Source organism: Tachyglossus aculeatus, chromosome X1 (assembly GCF_015852505.1).
Source record: "Tachyglossus aculeatus isolate mTacAcu1 chromosome X1, mTacAcu1.pri, whole genome shotgun sequence".
NCBI lineage: Eukaryota > Metazoa > Chordata > Mammalia > Monotremata > Tachyglossidae > Tachyglossus > Tachyglossus aculeatus.
The window spans coordinates 113,072,861-113,092,731 of record NC_052101.1 but is presented as its reverse complement, the minus strand read 5'-3'; the positions used below and the strand labels follow the sequence as shown (position 1 = coordinate 113,092,731).

General features: G+C 54.7%; 1 protein-coding gene and 1 non-coding gene across 2 annotated transcripts; both read right to left on the bottom strand.

The window, feature by feature from the left end:
* Positions 1–11,924: 11,924 nt before the first annotated feature.
* Positions 11,925–17,077, bottom strand: ATP5F1D (ATP synthase F1 subunit delta). The gene is made up of 5 exons (XM_038772774.1): positions 16,864–17,077; positions 14,296–14,449; positions 13,543–13,631; positions 12,490–12,620; positions 11,925–12,212 (listed from the first exon to the last, which is right to left on the bottom strand). The coding sequence occupies exons 1-4, from the start codon at positions 16,990–16,992 to the stop codon at positions 12,498–12,500; spliced, it is 495 nt and encodes a 164-aa protein (XP_038628702.1). The 5' UTR covers positions 16,993–17,077; the 3' UTR covers positions 11,925–12,212; positions 12,490–12,497.
* Positions 15,039–15,110, bottom strand: TRNAQ-CUG. The gene has a single exon. It is a non-coding gene; the product is annotated as a tRNA-Gln (tRNA).
* Positions 17,078–19,871: the final 2,794 nt, after the last annotated feature.

Here is a 19,871-nt window from a genome sequence, read left to right as displayed (position 1 = left end):
TCCAGGTGGGTGCCGTGAGTGGGGCGCTTAGGAAAGGGGAAAAAGGTCAGCTCCCTCTCCAGCTTGGCCCTCCACAAACTCCCCCTCACCCCCAACATCCCCTCTGGCTTTGAGGACCTTTAAGTCCGTTCAGCCCCTTCCCCTCCCTGCCTTGGTGGGAAGAGGGGAGAAGAGGGGACAGTTACACGTCTCCCTGAAACTGCAAAATCAGAGCAGAGCCAAGCAGAACCTCAGCTCCTTCACTGCAGATGGCACAGCCTGGCACTGGGGGAACGTTCACCCAAACACAGACACCCACAGTCACGGTACAGATAGGGACCCAGGGACACCAAAGCTCAGAAACCAGCTACAGCCCCACAGGCACAGGACTATAAACATCTCTCCTTCACTATCCCAGAACACTGTGCCAGTCACACACACACACACACAATACACCGTGACTGTCACGCACAGGAACACCAGCAGGGATATCAACTTTTTGATTGGGGGGCGGGGGGGGGGCGTTGAATTTGGGGTAGAGCCTTGAAGGGCAAGGCAAAGAGGAAGAGGGAGGAAAAGGAGGGGAGAGAAAGGAGAACAAAACAGGGAAAGAGGAGAGAAGAGGAGGAAGGGGAGAGGAAGGAAGGGAGGGGAAAAAGGGAAGAGGGTACTTATGGTCTGCTGTGGTGGCTTCTCAACACCCTCACCTCCAACGCTCCATGCTGTTGTCTCTAACCTGCGTTTCAGGGCTGGAGGAGAGGGTCCTTTGGCCTGTCCACAGACCCCGGTGAAGACGATGGAATCCACAAAACACTGGGACCAGGCTAGGAACTAGCTGGTGGTGGGCGGGCAAAGAGGGGGCCTGACATCTTGGCTCCAAGGGGAAACAGCCTGGCCTAGTAGACAGAGCATGGCTCTGGGAGTCAGAGGACCTGGGTGCTAATCCCACTTCTGCCAATTGCTTGCTGTGTGACCTTGGGCAAACCACTTCACTTCTCCGGGCCTCAGTTTCCTCTACTGTAAAGTGGGGATTTGACACCTGTGCTCCCTCCTACTTGAACTGCCAGCCCCATGCGGGACAAGGACTGTGTCTAACCTAATTAACATGTATCTACCCCAGTGCTTAGAACAGCGTTTCACACATAAGTGGTTCACGAATACCATAAAAAAATTTAAAAAAGAGGGCCAGGCAGGCTTATCATTGCTGCCCAAAAACTGAATGGTTTTACCCCCCTCAACGGCAACCCCGTGGGGGCAATGGCCCTCCTCACTCCCCAAGATGATGCCCCCAAACATAATCAATCAATCAACAGCCACCACAACACACATACGTAAGGCAGTCACAAAAATGTACATATAAAATTATGCACACATTCATACGTGCAATAATATGTACAATGAGTTATGTGTTATCACAAGTCAGGCACTCAGAGTCATACCATCACATCGGAAGACCGGGATTCTAATCCCAGCTCTGCCACTTGCCTGCTGTGTGACCTTGGGCAAGTCACTTAACTCCGTTGCCTCAATTTCCCCATCTGTAAAATGGGTATTCCTGTCCTCCCTCATTCTTAGACCGTGAAAATACCACAATTATTATTATTTGCAAATACCACTATTGTATAGTTATGCATAAACATAGTCATGCGTGCGCACACACACACACACACACACACACACACACACACACACCCTTAACCCCTTCCCTCTTGCTAACCAGCTAATTAATCCCAGCCTGTGAACTCCATTGGGTCACTTCTTTCATTCATTCAGTCGTATTCATTTAGCAATTACTGTGTGCAGAGCAGTGTACTACGCGCTTGGGAAGTACAAGTTGGCAACATATTAGAGACAGTCCCTACCCAACAACGGGCTTACAGTCTAGAAGGGGGAGACAGACAACAAAACAAAACATGTGGACAGGTGTCAAGTCGACAGAACAAATAGAATTAAAGCTAGATGCACTTCTTGCCATCCTCCCCTCCCCTGCTATTTTGTGCCCCAGGTTAGTGGGACAGGGCTCAGAGAGGAGGGGGAGGGTTCATTCATTGATTCATTCAATCATATTTATTGAGCGCTTATTGTGTGCAGAGCACTGTACTAAGCGCTTGGGAAGTACAAGTTGGCAACATATAGAGACGGTCCCTACCCAAAAGCAGGCTCACAGTCTAGAAGGGGGAGACAGACAGCAAAACAAAACATATTAACAAAATAAAATAAATAGAATAAATATGTACAAGTAAAATAAAGAGAGTAATAAATATGTACAAACATATATACATATATACAGGTGCTGTGGGGAGGGGAAGGAGGTAAAGCGGGGGGGTGGGGAGGGGGAGAGGAAGGAGGGGGCTCAGTCTGGGAAGGCCTCCTGGAGGAGGTGAGCTCTCAGTAGGGCTTTGAAGGGAGGAAGAGAGCTAGCTTGGCGGATGTGCGGAGGGAGGGCGTTCCAGGCCAGGGGGAGGACGTGGGCTGGGGGTCGGCGGCGGGACAGGTGAGAACGGGGCACGGTGAGGAGATTAGTGGCAGAGGAGCGGAGGGTGCTGGCTGGGCTGTAGAAGGAGAGAAGGGAGGTGAGGTAGGAGGGGGCGAGGTGATGGACAGCCTTGAAGCCCAGGGTGAGGAGTTTTTGCCTGATGCGTAGGTTGACTGGTAGCCACTGGAGATTTTTGAGGAGGGGAGTAACATGCCCAGAGCGTTTCTGCTCAAAGACGATCCAGGCAGCGGCGTGAAGTATGGATTGAAGTGGGAAGAGACAGGAGGATGAGAGATCGGAGAGGAGGCTGATGCAGTAATCCAGTTGGGATAGGATGAGAGATTGAACCAGCAGGGTAGCGGTTTGGATGGAGAGGAAAGGGAGGATCTTGCCGATGTTGCGGAGGTGAGACCGGCAGGTTTTGGTGACGGCTTGGATGTGAGGGGTGAATGAGAGAGCGGAGTCGAGGATGACACCAAGGTTGCGGGCTTGTGAGACGGGGAGGGTGGTAGTGCCGTCAACAGTGATGGGAAAGTCAGGGAGAGGGCAGGGTTTGGGAGGGAAGACAAGGAGTTCAGTCTTGGACATGTTGAGTTTTAGGTGGCGGGCAGACATCCAGATGGAGATGTCCTGAAGGCAGGAGGAGATACGAGCCTGGAAGGAGGGAGAGAGAGCAGGGGCAGAGATGTAGATTTGGGTGTCATCAGCGTAGAGATGATAGTTGAAGCCGTGGGAGCGAATGAGTTCACCAAGGGAGTGAGTGTAGATAGAGAACAGAAGGGGACCAAGAACTGACCCTTGAGGAACCCCTACAGTAAGGGGATGGGAGGGGGAGGGGGAGCCCGCAAAAGAGACTGAGAATGAACGGCCGGAGAGATAAGAGGAGAACCAGGAGAGGACAGAGTCTGTGAAGCCAAGGTTGAATAGCGTGTTGAGGAGAAGGGGGTGGTCCCCAGTGTCGAAGGCAGCCGAGAGGTCGAGGAGGATTACGATAGAGTAGGAGCCGTTGGATTTGGCAAGCAGGAGGTCATTGGTGACCTTCGAGAGGGCAGTTTCCGTGGAATGTAGGGGACGGAAGCCAGACTGGAGGGGGTCGAGGAGAGCGTTGGCGTTGAGGAATTCGAGGCAGCGGGTGTAGATGACTCGTTCAAGGAGTTTGGAAAGGAACGGTAGGAGGGAGATAGGGCGATAACTAGAGGGTGAGGTGGGGTCAAGAGAGGGTTTTTTTAGGATGGGAGAGATGTGGGCATGTTTGAAGGCAGAGGGGACGGAACCAGTGGAGAGTGAGCGGTTGAAGATGGAAGTTAAGGAGGGGAGAAGGGACGGAGCGAGAGATTTCATAAAATGAGAGGGAATGGGGTCAGAAGCACAGGTGGCCGGAGTAGCAGTTGAGAGGAGGGAGGAGATCTCATCTGAGGATACTGCTGGGAAGGATGGGAGAGTAGCGGAGAGGTTGAGAGCCGGGGGTTTGGAGAAGCAGGGGGAGTGACTTTGGGGAGCTCAGACCTGATGGATTTAATTTTATTAATGAAGTAGGAGGCCAGATCGTTGGGGGTGAGGGAAGGAGGAGGGGGAGGAACAGGGGGCCTGAGAAGGGAATTAAGTGTATCGAAGAGCCGACGGGGACGATGGGCATGGGTGTCAATAAGGGAGGAGAAATAGTTTTGTCTGGCAGAGGAGAGGGCAGAGTTAAGACAGGAAAGGATAAACCTGAAGTGAACGAGGTTGGCATGGTGTTTAGACTTTCGCCAGCAGCGTTCAGCAGCTCAAGCATAAGAGCGAAGGAGGCGGACAGTGGCAGTGATCCAGGGCTGTGGGTTACTGGTACGAGAGCGGCGAAGGGAAGGGGGAGCGAGGGAGTCGAGCTGAGTAGAGAGGGTAGAGTTGAGAGCAGGTTCATGTGAAGGTTCAGAAGCCCCTGCTTTTCACCCCCTCCACCCAGACCTGAGGCCTAGCAGCACTGGGTCACTCCTGCTCACAGACCAGACCCACCCCAGCCTGGGTGGGTGGGGGCTGAGGCGGTGGAGGGGCCCAAATACTTCTCCCTTCCAACCCCAGTCCCTCCTGCTTCTAGTGATTCATCTGTTCCACCCTTATCCATGACCCAAGGCCTGGCAGGCTGGGGTGAGGGGGCAGGGAACTCGGGGGAGGGGGGTGTTGGGGGGAGGGTCTTCCTCATTCTTTCTCCCCCTCCCTCATGACTCCCCCAATCACTCTCTCCCTCAGCAGAATTGGCTGGAAGCCAGCAGCAACAGGGAAGAATTGGGAGGGGAAGGGGCCCCAGCTGCCTGGCTCATACACCTCCTGCCCCCTTTCCTAACTTGGAGTCTCTGACCAGGATCGGGGGAAGAATCACAGGAATCAGGCTTGGAGCAGCGGAAAACTGAGGCCCGGCCCAGATAGAGAATGGGACCCTGGCACCCAGGCTCCCAAGAGAGGGCTTTCTCTGCCTTGTCCAACTCCACCTCCCCCTCCCCCCTCCCACACCCCACAAACCTGGCTCTGACCCAGGGCCCCAGCAGGAATCTTCAAAGGTCCCCCAGGCAGTGAAAACCAGCCCTCCCCTCCTAGTTCCACACTAAAAGCCAAACAATATCTCATTGTGTCTGGACGGGGAGTCTGGACAGGGTTTGGCCCTTTCCTAGGGGTACCCCAATTGCCTGCACCCAGAGCCAGGGATCTGAGGAGAAAGGGACAAGGCAGGGGTCATTAAGCCTGGACAAAGAAAGGCAGCAGGGAGAACGGCCTGAGCCGCCCCTCTTTCCTGGAGGCAGAGTGGTGGGAGGAGCTCAGCTCACCTCTGCCGCCCCAGAAGCCCAGCCCCATTCCTGGCTGGACAAAGAGGAGGTGGAAAGCTAGTCAGGCTTCCTCACTTGCCACCCCTTCCTCTCCTCCCCTACCCACACCTCCTGGGTCTGGACCCAGGCAGGTGGAGGGTGTGGCAAGCGTGGCCCTGGGTGCAGACCCTCAGGGGGGGGCCAGGGAAAGGAAAGCCTGCTCTCCTGCTCAGGAGGCCTTCCCAGACTGAGCCCCTTCCTTCCTCTCCCCCTCGTCCCCCCCTCCATCCCCCTCATCTTACCTCCTTCCCTTCCCCACAGCACCTGTATATATGTATATATGTTTGTACATATTTATTACTCTATTTTACTTGTACATATCTATTCTATTTATTTTCTTTTGTTAGTATGTTTGGTTTTGTTCTCTGTCTCCCCCTTTTAGACTGTGAGCCCACTGTTGGGTAGGGACTGTCTCTACATGTTGCCAACTTGTACTTCCCAAGCGCTTAGTACAGTGCTCTGCATACAGTAAGCGCTCAATAAATACGATTGATTGATTGATTGATACATGTATATATGTTTATACATATTTATTACTCTATTTTACTTGTACATATCTATTCTATTTATTTTGTTAATATGTTTGGTTTTGTTCTGTCTCCCCCTTCTAGACTGTGAGCCCGCTGTTGGGTAGGGACTGTCTCTATATGTCGCCAACTTGTACTTCCCAAGCGCTTAGTACAGTGCTCTGCACACAGTAAGCACTCAATAAATATGATTGATTGATTGATTGACTCTCACCCCCCAGCAGCAGGCTCATCTCTGCTCTGAAGTGACCTCGGTCTCAAAGTCAAGTTTCCCTAGGGGAGAGGAATGCCCCTCTGGATGCCCTTCTGGGAGTATGGTCCCCCACAGCCCAGTGTTGCTTCCCCCAGCCGGTTACTCTGGCCCCTCGGGCTTCAGGGTTCCCGCCAACCATCCCTTCTGGTCACCGCAAATGCCATGCTTGCACATAGAGACACGTGCCCCCATTCTAACGATCGGGGCTTCCCAGAGGTGATAGAGCTTGCAAGGGGGTGGGAGTGGGGGGGCGAGGCAGAGATGAGAGGCAGGGCCCACCCAGCTGGCTCAGGACCTGTCTCTGCAGGTGAGAGACAGGGCAGAGGCAGCAGCAGCAGCACAGGAGGGAGGGGTGAGGGGCCAGACAGGATTACCCAAGAATCCCCGCCTGCAGCTCGGCCCGGGGCCCAAGCCCTGGGCTTCAGTGGGCACGGTAGAGTCCATCTGTTCCTTCCCCCCCCCCTGCCGCGGGGCACCAATACCTTCCTGCCCACTGAATGGGGTGGGGGTGGGGGGGCAGTCCCTCCGACCTCTGGTGGGGGGGGGAATACACAACCCCCAGAAACCACCTGGCACACGTAATATGCACTTGCAAATATGACCATATCTCACAAAGAAATACACTATACAAAGATAATTGCACACACACACGCGCTATACACATAGGGAACCCCACACTATAGGCACAGACATGTACACACACACATACACACAGCCACCAAAGACCTCAGGATGCATGCGCATGCATTCATTCATTCTCTCTCTCTCTCGCTCTCTCCATCTCCCAATCTCTTCTCCCACACCCAAGCAGTCACCCGGCGGCTCCAGGCACATTCCCACGGACACGTGCCCACATGCTCCCCACACAGACACACGTTAATGCCTGGATGGCCGTCCCAACACCAACGCTCACACACTCACCAGCCTGACATCTCCCTCCTCCGGGCCCAGCCCAGGGCAGCAAAGTCAAATCACTGGGGGAGGGTTCGCCCAGGTGGGTGGGGAGAGGAATGATGAGGGAGGTGGTCTGACCCGAACGCCTCCCCCCTGCCCCCCCCACCAAAGCCCACCCATCTGTCTGCCCCGGAGGAGAATCCGGATGGGGAGGGGGTTGGATGGGTGTCCCAGGGGCCCCAGGATGTAGCTTCAGGCATCACAGAGCCAGCACAATGGGGCCAGCAGGAGGGGTGACGGGTCGGGAAGTGGTAGTGGTGCGGGGAGAGGGACTCCAACTCAAAACAAGGTGGTGACCCACTTCCACCCTATCAGCTGGAAGGTCTAGGGGGCCCAACGAACCCCAGGGGCCTCTGGGGGGCTGTAAGACTCTGCAGAAGAGGGGGCCAGGGTGTGTCTATGAGGCGGGGAGGCTGAGCTTCTCAGCCCACAGTCCCATCCCACCCCACCTCCATCCCCTTTGGGTTAAACTAACCCGCCTCCCCACCCTTCCAGAAACCCCAGCCCCTCCTCTCTCAGGACTCACACGCCCTAGGAGGCCGTGCCCAGCGGGCACCGAGTGGGTTGAGATTTACATCCTGCCGCTGCCAGCTGCCTCTTTAATGGGCGGTGGTACGCAGGCCGCTGGGGCCGGGTGGCCAGGCAGGAGTGGCAGGCTGGGCCCTGCCCGAGTTGGGGTTTTGGGTGGTGGGGGGTGGTGGGGGTGGTGGTGGAAGGCCGGGTTGCCCTGGGGCCCCCTCCCCGCCTGTACAGCGGCTTCCAGCTCCCCGACTCCCGCCCAGGGCCCCCGCCGGCTGGCTTTGGGTGGTGGCTGCCCTCCACCCCCAACCTGGTCACACCCTGTTATTAAGGAGAGGCGCCTGATCCCAGCAGCTTTGCTCCTCTGGCAAAGCGAGGAGGGGGGAGGAGGAGGCGGTGGCGGCTGCAGCTGGGGCCGGGGCTGCTGTGGGTAAGTCAATACAAGAGCTCACGGGATCCTGGGAAAACTGTGCAGGAGTGTGTGGAGGCCGGACTGGACGTGGGGCACACCCTTCGGTTGCAGGGGCAGGCAGGGAGGGGGCCAGCAGCGGAGTACTGAGGTGGCTGGGGAATAAGGGATTGGGATGGGGGAGGAGAGGAAGGAGGGTCATGCCCCAGAATCCCTCCCCAATCCCTGCCTGCTGCCCCTCCTCTCCGTGAGCCTCCCCCCCCCCCCCCCCCCCCGCCCCCAGCTGCTAAGAAAGCAGCAGCAGCAACAGCAGCTTCCTGCCAAGAGGGCTCAAGACAGGAAAAGCAAACCTGTCCAGACCGTTGTCACAGGTGGAGCCGCCCCCATAGAGGAGGGAGAATGGGCTTGCCGCTAGGCCAGGGCTGCGGGAGTGGGAGGCAACAAGGGGGTACACCGCCGCCCGCACAGTCCCCACAGGAGACGGGAGGGTGGGAAGGCAAGTCGATTGAAGCTGGAGGCTGGGCTTCCTGAGTCGGACGGCGACGCAGCAGGCAGGATGCCCTCGAAAGCCTGGAGATCCAGAACGCGAGGACAACTTTTGCCCGGCCCCCGCCAGGCTGCAGTGGGATGGAAAGATGCCCCTCTGAGCCCCAGCAGCTGTGGTGGGTGGCCAGTTTCCATGGTAACCAGTGCAGCACCCAGCCCGCACCCCCCAGGGCCCGCACTGGGACCTCTGTGGGAACTTGGCTTAGAGCCACCTCACTCCCACCACACAAGCTCGTGGGCACTAGGGCTCCAGCCTCCATCCAGGTCTGAGCCCAGCCTCCTGGGAACAGGGGGTTAGAGGGTGAGGGCGACAAGGAAGACCGTCACATGAGGGATCCCAGCACCTCTTCCAGACTGGGAAAGCAGGCATCACCACCCTCTAGGGGTGAGGGACCAGAACAGCTGAGGTGGGAGAGGATAATAATAATAATGATGGCATTTATTAAGTGCTTACTATGTGCAAAGCACTGCTCTAAGCGCTGGGGAGGTTACAAGGTGATCAGGTTGTCCCTCGGGGGGCTCACAGTCTGATGGAAGATGTGGGGAATGGAAACTGGTTCCTGCCTCTAGGCGGAAAGCTGGGGGATCAGGACAATCAAGGGTATTTACTGAGCGCTGACTGTGTGCAGAGCACTGCACCAAGCACCTAGGGAGAGTACAATAGAGTTGATAGACAAGGTCCCTCCTCACAAAGACCTTACAGTCTAGAGTGGAGATCCACGAGGCCATCAAACTTGGGGCAAAAACAGATCCCTGTCTCCGCTAAAGAGGAAGTTAGTTCATCTCTAGATCCCTAAGCGCACACCATGCGCTCCGGGGGATGGACCTACCTTGGCTGGGGTGGCCGGAGAGGAGCCGTTTCCAGGCCTGAAAGGAGGATGACCCACTCATTGAGGTTAATCATTAAATGATGGGTTCAAGTCGAAGGAGGTGGGCCAGGAACACTGGGAAAGTGCAGGAGCAGGCTGATTCTCCCCCTACTCATCCCCCCTGCCTTACCTCCTTCCCCTCCCCACAGCACCTGTATATATATTTGTACATATTTATTACTCTTTTACTTGCACATATTTATTTTATTTTGTTAATGTTTTGTTTTGTTGTCTCCCCCTTCTAGACTGAGCGCCCACTGTTGGGTAGGGACTGTCTCTATATGTTGCCAACCTGTACTTCCCAAGCGCTTAGTACAGTGCTCTGCACACAGTAAGCGCTCAATAAATACAATTGAATGAATGAATGATTGCATGACAGGGTCCCATCTCTGCCACTTGGTCCCTCAGTATCCCCTAGACCCCAGGGGTTCTGACAAGCAGTGAGTGACCCCTTACCCAAAGGGAGGTAAGGGGAATAAGGACAAACCCCTTTCGCAGCTCACAGGAGAAAGCAGAAAAAGCCGGGCTTCCTGATTCTTCCCCCAGTCCCCCTTCCCCAACCACATACACATCCCCAAATTCAGGAATCTCAGGTGGCTCTGGGGGGAGGTGGGGTCACCCTCCCCTATCTTGTCACCTAGCCAGAAGGGGACTGGGCCCCGCCCCCCCCCCCCCCAAACCTGAGAGAGCGAGAGAATATGAGAATAAAGAGAGAAGGGATGTAGGAGTATTTCCAGACATTTTAATTAGCACTTGCTCGGCTCTCCCCCACCAAGCAGCTTCCCACGTGCGAGGCAGAATGCCTGACCTTTAAGAGAAAGCCACGGGCTCCGGAACAGGGAAGTCGGAACTGGCTCAAACAGACTCTGTGACTCCGGTTTAAGGCTTTTAATAAACTCCAAAGTGAGAAATCTCACACCAGAGACACTATTTTGGATTACTTGTCAGCAAAAGAAAAGGGGCGGGGGAGAGGAGAGAGAGCAGAGGAGCAAGAGAAGCTTGAGAAAACATCCTGGGTGGCAGAGCCGGAGAGTGAGTGAGTGAGTAATTGACAGCCTCTCCCTCCCGCCCTCCTTTCCACCAGCCCTGCCCAGGGGAGGGGAAATGGAGGTGAATCTCTGCTCCCCTGGGTGAAGGCGGGAGCTGCCGGCCTCAGATAGCCTGGAATCCTGAGCTGAGCCACCAGAGTAGCATCTGGGTCCAGTTCAGCCCCGCTTAGAAGCATGGCACTCACCTAGGTCCTTGCCGGTAAGGATGTGGGAAGCAACTGTGAGAAAGGAGCAGGAGGGCCCTGAGGCAGAGGCCCTGACCTTTCCCCCAGGGTCATGATCTTCAGGAAGGCTGTAAGGTGGCCCATGAGGGAGGGAATGGTGACCCCAGCCCATCCATCTAGCTCAGAGAACTGGTCAGAACAGGAATGAAGGCACTCACTGGTGGTGGCCTCTCACAGACTGCATAAGTGGGGAGTCACTACCTCCCAGCTCTCTGCTGAGGAAGCTCACTAGCCACCCCTCGAGAGTCTCAGCAAGCCAGTGCCGTGTCCCTTTGGGCCGCCTGCCTGGCGGTTTTTTGGTTTTTTAAAAAATGGTATTTATTAAAAGCTATGTGCCAGGCACTATACTAAGCGCTGGGGTAGACACAAGGTAACCAGGTTGGACCCAATCCATGTCCCTCATGGGGCTAACAGTCTCAATCCCCATTTTACAGATGAGGTAACTGAGGCCCAGAAGTGAAGGGACTTGTCCAAGGTCACACAGCAGATGAGCGGCCTAAATGGGATTAGAACCCAGATCCTTCTGACTCCTAGGCCTGTGCTCTATCTACACTGCTTCTTGCAAGATGGGATTAGTTATTTAAGGAGAATGGTTGGTTCCTGCAGGCCCTTCTCAAGGTGGGGGCAGGGAAGAGATGGGTTTGAGGACCTGGACTGGCCCCAGGGGTGTCTGCTGTTCTCTAGATTTAGCCATCTTCCTGTAGCAGGATAGTAACCTTGCCTGACCGACCAGACATAATAACAATAATAATGATACAGCAGTTGCAGGACTTGTTAAGAATCTACTATGTGCCAAGCACTGTACTGAGTGCTGGGGTAGAGAGACACAAGATAATCAGGTTTGGACACAATCTCTGTCCCACATGAGGCTCAGAATCTAAGTAGGAGAGTGAACAGGTATTGAATCCCCATTCTACAGATAAGGAAATGGAGGCCCAGAGGAGTGAGGTGACTCACCCAAGATCACCCAGCAGGTAAATGGCAGAGTCGGTACTAGAACCCAAGTCCCTTGATTCCCAAGCCTGGGCTCTTTCTTCTAGACCACACTCCTTCCTTTCACCCACTAGCCAATTTTCCAACACATTTGTGTATGTCTGTGTGTGTGTGTGTGTGCGCGCGCGCATGTACACATGTTCGAGACAGGGATCTGCTATTCCAGTGGGGGAGAAGAGACCGAGGGCCATGCTGGGGTGAAGCAGGCCTGGCTCTTTGTTTATGTGCGGAAGGGGAGGATGAGGAATTGAGCCTGGATCAGGTGACGAATGAAACCACAGAGAAAATATTGGAACGGGGAGGGCTTCCTCATTTTTTAATCAGGTGGGTCACTTCTCCATGGAAGCCTCTGCTTGGGTTGGGGACAAAACACATGTGGCAGAGGGAATGGGCTCAGAAAATCCAAGTCTGACAGGTGGATCATGGTTGCCGGGCACCCAAGCCTCGACTCCAACCCCACCACCCCAGGAGGAGGGGAGTCACCGGCTGGTGCGGACACATGCTCAGTCAGACTCCAGATGAGTTTCAAGGTTGGGTTTGAGGGTCAAACGCTTTTTTTTTTTTTCCTCCCCTGGGCCTATTAAAGACAAAACAAAAAAACAAAACAAAAAAAACCCCTCAAATCCCAGCTATCACCCAAGGAGGGTGAGCTGGTCTGAGTCGCCCCCCAGTGGTCAAAGCCTGCAATGGCAGGGACATCGATTTGGGATAGGAAGAGGGTAGTGGGGGGCGGGGAGAGGATCCAGTGGATCTGGATATCACTTTGGAAACTCCCGAGGCATGAAGGGCAAGAGCCTGCTGTCCTGATGCCACGGAAACAGTCACATCAGAATCCGGGCCTGAACTCTTCTTACCGGTCGCTCTATTCCAGGGCCTTGACGATGGCTTCGTTGGCCTCTATTCTGATCAAGACCTCCGCCCTGGCGGCCTCGTCTGAAACCCCCGACAGCTCCGAGCTGGCCTTTTCCAAGTTGGATTTAGCGACCTGGAAATAATGATAATAATAATAACAATAATGATGGCATTTATTAGGCGCTTACTACGTGCAAAGCACTGGAGTAAGAGCTGGGGAGGTTACAAGTTGATCGGGTTGTCCCACGGGGGGCTCACCGTCAATCCCCATTTTACAGATGAGGAAACAGGCACAGAGAAGTTAAGTGACTTGCCCAAAGTCACACAGCTGACAATTGGCGGAGCCGGGCATTGACCCCATGACTTCTGGCTCCAAAGCCTGTGCTCTTTCCACTGAGCCCCGCTGCTTCTCCGTGTCATTCAAGGGGCAAGACCCCTCCCTCTCCCCAGTCAAACCGGCAGCCCCCAATCTGGATTGTTTCCTGCCCCAGCTAGAGAGAAGGGGGGGTGGGGGGGAAGAACAGCACCATTCACCCCATCAGCTGGTCTAAAATGGCTTCCCACATCACCCACCAACACCCAACATCACCTGACTCTGGCCCAAAAGCATCAGCAGAGCCCGGAGCATCCCATCCCCTGGGGGCGGAGGTGAAGATTTTGGAGGAGCAGGAGGAAATTCCTTCTCCACACCCACTCCCCCCCAACACTGAGATGGGCAGCTCTTGCAGACAGTTTCTCAGAAAGCTGGCATTCCGGGCTAGGCACCCTTTTGCGGAGATGGTAAAATGAGCCATTAGGAAGGAGTCTGGCCCAGCGCCCAGACTCCTTCAGGTCCAAAGCAGGGGAACCCCCCCCCCCACTCCCCCCCCACCCCCGCCTTGTGTGGCCGAGCTCTTTGGGGAGGCGGGGGTGGCCCCACAGGCGGCAGTTCTTGAGAACGTGAATCACCCTGCCCCTGCCCTTCCCCACAGTCGAAGGCCGGGCCGGCAGAGAAAAATCACAGGCACCTCCGCCAAGCAAGGGTGAGAGGAACACCAAGCAGAAGGGACACCCACCGCCAGGTCCAGCATGTCCAGGGACACCGCTTCTTCTGCCAGCAGCTGGACAGAGGAGTCCGCGTTCACGGTCACTGAGCCGCTGCTCACTGCGGAGATCAATCAATCGATCAGTGGGTCTTACCGAGTGCCTACGGTGTGCAGAGCACTCGGGAGAGCACAGCCGAGGCAAAGGAAACGGGCGCTGAGCTCTTGGGCTCACAGTCCAGTGGGGACGGTCACAACTGGTCAGTGGCGGGCGGCGGCAGGTGTAGGCAGGGAGTCGAGCTCAACGCCTACCCTCTTGAGATTTGGTTGGGCCCCCAAAGCTGAACTCTGGGAGTCCTGGCATGTGCCAGGAACTGGGAACGGGGCACTCGATGGGGTCCAGAGTCCACCCCGCCCTGGCCTAAGGAGTCCTGAAATGGCCGCAGGGGGAGAAAGCAGCTTGCGCTCTCCCAGCCTCAGCCCAACCCACCCTTTCCCAGCTCCCTAGGTCAAGCTGAACCCAGGCAAGCTCCCGATAATGATGATGATAATAATAACGATGCACTGATGATACATTCTCCCTTTGGCCTGGTGGGAATGACTTCAAGCTGCAGGTGAGCAGGCCACTGCCCAAGTACTAGGGACCGTCTCTATATGTTGCCAACTTGTACTTCCCAAGCGCTTAGTACAGTGCTCTGCACACAGTAAGCGCTCAATAAATACGATTGAATGGAATCCAGGGACAAGGAACAAGCCACTGCCCCTCCACCGGCCCCTACCACCTACCAAAGTACTTGGTGGCCGTGCCATCCTCAGCGTGCACCGTGACCACGCCGGGCTTCAGCACCTGGAGGGTGGGGACATGAGCTGCCAGGATGCCAAAGGCCCCACTCTGGGTAGGTACATCCACCTGCTTCACGTTGGCGCTGTTGAAATATACCTGAAGAGAGAGAGAGAGAGAAGTGAAATGGCACCTGGGGTTTGCTCCTGTCCCCCGCTGCCCCTCTTTCCAAGCCCTCCTAAAAAATCACCTCCTCCAGGAGGCCCTCCTAGTTGAGCCCCTCACCTTCCTGGTGAAGCCACCTCAGCTCTCATGGACTGATCTGTTTATTTCTTTGCTTTTGCCTATATTGTTTCTACCTATGCTCCCACTCTTATTGTGGTGCACTCACCCACTTAGGTCTACTTTCTCCCTCAGACTGGGGGCCCCTCTAGGGCAGGGCTCGCACCTTCAATTTCTGGGGGCGTCCAGTACCATGCTTTGCACATGGCAACTGAAGCGCCCCATAACCCACCCCACTTTCCAGGGGTTTCAGGTGCCCACTTTCTCCCCAAACCACAGCCCCAGGCCTGACAGGCATCACCTGGGGCTTGCCCAAGGTCATACATTCATTCATTCATTCAATCGTATTTATTGAGCGCTTACTGTGTGCAGAGCACTGTACTAAGCGCTTGGGAAGTACAAGTTGGCAACATATAGAGACGGTCCCTACCCAACAGTGGGCTCACAGTCTAGAAGAAATGTAATGAGGTCCCACCAAGATTTGAACTCAGATCGCTGGATTCAGAGTCCAGAATGCTGACCGTTACACCATGGAACCTACATATACAGCAGGTAAGTGGCAGCGCCAGGGTTGGAACCCAGGCCTGGGCTCTTTCCACTAGGTCATGCTGCTTCCTTACAAGGTCCCTGGCAGGAGCAGCCCCCAAGTATCCCTAATGGACTGGGAGAGTCGGTCCCTTTCACAGCCTGGTCTCCCGCTCTAGACTGTAAGCTCAACGTGGGCAGCAGAGACCGTGTCTACCGACTGTTGTATTGCACTCGCCCAAGTGCTCAATACAGTGTTCTGCACACGGGAAGTGCTCAATAAATATCACTGATTGGCCACTGACCTTGGGCACCCATTTCTGTTGGCCTCAGTCTATCTGGAAAAATGAATGGCCTGAGCAAGTGGGGCATGGTAATAATAATAATGATGGTACTTGTTAAGCGCTTACTATGTGCCGAGTATTGTTCTAAGCGCTGGGGTGGATACAAGCTAATCAGGTTGGACACAGTCCCCGTCCCACATGGGGCTCAGTCTCAATCCCCATTTTACAGACAAAGGAATTGAGGCCCAGAGAAGTGAAATGACTTGCCCAAGGTCACACGGCAGACAAGTGGCGGAGCCGGGATTAGAATCCATGACCTTCTGACTCCCGGGCCCGCGCTCTATCCAAAAGTGGAAACCAGAGCACAGAGACTGGGGGCGGCGAGAGGTCGCGAAGCAGATAATGGCCGTCCCGCCGCCGCCCCCCCTCAATCAATCGTATTTATTGAGCGCTTACTATGTGCAGAGCACTGTACTAAGCGCCTGGGAAGTACAAGCTGGCAACGTATGGAGACAGTCCCTACCTAACAATGGGCTCACAGTCTAGAAGGGGGAGACAGAGAACAAAACCAGCGAAGCAGCGTGGCTCAGTGGAAAGAGCACGGGCTTTGGAGTCAGAGATCATCATCATCATCAATCGTATTTATTGAGCGCTTACTATGTGCAGAGCACTGTACTAAGCGCTTGGGAAGTACAAATTGGCAACATATAGAGACAGTCCCTACCCAACAGTGGGCTCACAGTCTAAAAGGTCGTGGGTTCGAATCCCGGCTCCACCACATGTCTGCTGTGTGACCTTGGGCAAGTCACTTAACTTCTCCGAGCCTCGGTGACCTCATCTGTAAAATGGGGATGATTACTGCGAGCCCCCCGTGGGACAACCTGATCACCTTGTAACCTCCCCAGCAGCTTAGAACAGTGCTGTGCACATAGTAAGCGCTTAATAAATGCCCTTATTGTTATTATTAAAACCAAACATACTAACAAAATAAAATCCACCTGACACGAGTCCTAACTCCCCATCTCAGTGCTGAGCCCCACAACTCCCCCCTGCCTGAGCTGACCCTCGTGTTTTTGGCCGGTCACCGGGTCAAGGGCAACGCCTCCTTCGGGGGGCAAGGGCGGAGGGGCAGATTCCCGCCCACCGTCCTCGTCTCCGTTCCCCTCTCAGGCTTCTCTTCCCACCCGGATCCTCCCACGCCCCTCAAACCCCCGTCAATCAATCAATCAATCGTATTTATTGAGCGCTTACTGTGTGCAGAGCACACAGTAAGCGCTCAATAAATACGACTGATGATGATGATGATGCAGGGCACTGTACTAAGCGCTTGGGAAGGACAAGTTGGCAACATATAGAGACGGTCCCCACCCAACAGAGGGTTCACAGTCTAGAAGGGGGAGACAGGGAACAAAACCTTGGCCTTCGCCCCCGCCTCCGATGGACCGCGGCCTACCGGCGTGGCCGGAGCCCGACCTCGCGTACCTGGGTCGGGGAGGCGAAAGTGAAGGACATCTGGTTCAGGCCGCCGGCCTGGGCGGGGGCGGCCTCGGCGTAGGAGCGGGCGAGCCGGATGAGGCGAAAGCCGGGGCGACGGAGCACGGCGGCCAGCATGGTCAGGGCTAGTGGCGACCCGGGGAGGCGACTGCCAGCAAGCGGCCTCGAAGGGGGGACAAGGACGAGGCGGCGCGGGGGTGCTTGGGAAATGGAGTCCGCCGCTGGGCGGGCCAAGCGGCGCCTCCCAGCAGCGCGCAGGCGCCGCCCCGTCCGCGTGACCTCTCCACCCCAGGGCTTCTTGGGAGTTGTAGTTTTTCCCTCAGGAAGACGTTTCATCGTCATCAATCGTATTTATTGAGCGCTTACTGTGTGTAGAGCACTGTATTAAGCGCTTGGGAAGTACAAGTCGGCAACGTGTAGAGACAGTCCCTACCCAACAGTGGGCTCACAGTCTAAAAGGGGGAGACAGAGAACAAAACCAAACATAGTAACAAAATAAAAGAAATAGAATAGATATGTACAAGTAAAATAAATAACTAAATAGAGTAATAAATACGTACAAACATATATACAGGGGCTGTGGGGAAGGGAAGGAGGTAAGATGAGGGGATGGAGAGGGGGACGAGGGGGAGAGGAAGGAAGGGGCTGAGTGTGGGAAGGCCTCCTGGAGGAGGTGGGCTCTCAGTAGGGCCTTGAAGGGAGGACGAGAGCTAGCTTGGCGGATGGGCAGAGGGAGGGCATTCCAGGCCCGGGGGTCGATGGCGGGACAGGCGATCAATCAATCGTATTTATTGAGCGCTTACTGTGTGCAGTTTCATCCATTCGATCGTATTCATTGAGTGCTTACCGTGTGCAGAGCACTGCACTAAGCGCTTGGGAAGTCCAAGTCGGCAACATCTAGAGACGGTCCCTACCCAACAGCAGGCTCACAGTCTAGAAGGGGGAGACAGACAGGGTAGGGACCGTCTCTAGATGTTGCCGACTTGGACTTCCCAAGCGCTTAGTACAGTGCTCTGCACACAGTAAGTGCACAATAAATACGATAAAAACAAAACAAAACATGTGGACAGGTGTCAAAATCGTCATGCTTTAAGTTTTAGATTCAGTTTCCGTTTCGTAGCCCAGAGACGCCAATAATAATAATAATAATAATAATAATAATAATGGCGTTTTTTAAGTGCTTACCATGTGCAAAGCACTGCACTAATTGCTGGGGAGGTTACACTAATAATAATGATGGTATTTGTTAAGCACTTACTATGTGCAAAGCACTGTTCTAAGCATTGGGGGGAATACAAGGTTGTCCCACGTGGGGCTCACAGTCTTAATCTGAAAAGCAGCGTGGCTCAGTGGAAAGAGCACGGGCTTTGTAGTCAGAGGTTATGGGTTCGAATTCCAGCTCCGCCACATGTCTGCTGTGTGACATTGGGCAAGTCACTTAACTTCTCTGAGCCTCAGTTCCCTCATCTGTAAAATGGGGATTGAGACTGTGAGCCCCACGTGGGACAACCTGACCACCTTGTATCCCCCCCAGCGCTTAGAACTGTGCTTTGCGCATAGTAAGCACTTAACAAATACCATTATTATTATTATTAATCCCCATTTTACAGGTGAGGTAACAGAGGCTCAGAGAAGTTAAGTGACTTGCCCAAGGTCACACAGCAGCCATGTGGCGGAGCCGGGATTCGAACCCATGACCTCTGACTCCCAAGCCCGGGCTCTTTCCACTGCGCCATGCTGTACAAGGTGATCAGGTTGTCCCATGGGGGGGGTTCACAGTCTTAATCCCCATTTTACAGATGCGGTAACTGAGGCCCAGAGAAGTGAAGTGACTTGCCCAAAGTCACGCAGCTGACAATTGGTGAAGCCGGGATTTGAACCCATGACCTCTGACTCCATAGCTCAGCTCTTTCCACTGCGCCACGCTGCTTCTCTTAAGAAGTTTTCATCCAGGTCTGGGTTTATGAGTTCTAATTTGAGCTGCAGGAACGGGCACGATGGAGGTGAAAGCCTGAGGGAAAGTTGATGGTGATAAGAATACAACACTGGTGTGGTGGATAGAGCCCGGGGCCTGGGAGTGAGGAGGTCACGGGTTCTAATCCCAGGTCCGCCACTTATCTGCTCTGTGACCTTGGACGAGTCACTTCACTTCTCCTGCTTCAGTTACCTTGTCTGTAAAATGGGGATTGAGACTGTGAGCCCCACGTGGGGCAGGGACTGTGTCCAACCCGATTTTGCTTGTATCCATCCCTATGTGTTTAGTCAATGCCTGGCACATAGTAAGCGCTTAACAAATACCACAATTATTATTATTATTATTATTGTTACAAGGCTCCAAGCAAGGCCCACTCCTGCTTCAGCCTGGAGGCCCACCCAGCCCAGGGCTCTGTCTCGATAGCAGCACTAGGACAGTTGGAGTAGGAGTTGGAGTTGGAGTAGGACGCTCTCTTGACCCCACCCATCTTTCGGAGCACCTCACACCCCACCTCGCCGCCCTCTCCTCTCTACCCAGTCTTGATGATCAGATTACTGCTCTCAACTCTACCCTTTCTACTCAGCTAGACTCACTCGCTCCCCTTTCCCTTCGCCGCTCTCGCACCACTAACCCGCAGCCCTGGATCACTGCCACTGTCCGCCTCCTTCGCTCTTATGCTCGAGCTGCCGAACGCTGCTGGCGAAAGTCTAAACACCATGCCAACCTCGTTCACTTCAAGTTTATCCTTTCCTGCCTTAACTCAGCCCTCTCCTCTGCCAGACAAAACTATTTCTCCTCCCTTATTGACACCTATGCCCATCACCCCCGCCAGCTCTTCCGTACACTCAACTCCCTTCTCAGGCCCCCGCTTCCTCCCCCTCCTCCTTCCCTCACCCCCAACGATCTGGCCTCCTACTTCATTAACAAAATTCAATCCATCAGGTCCGACCTCCCCAAAGTCTCTTCCCCCCTTTCTCCATCCCCCCGGCTCTCAACACTCTTTGCTACTCTCCCATCCTTC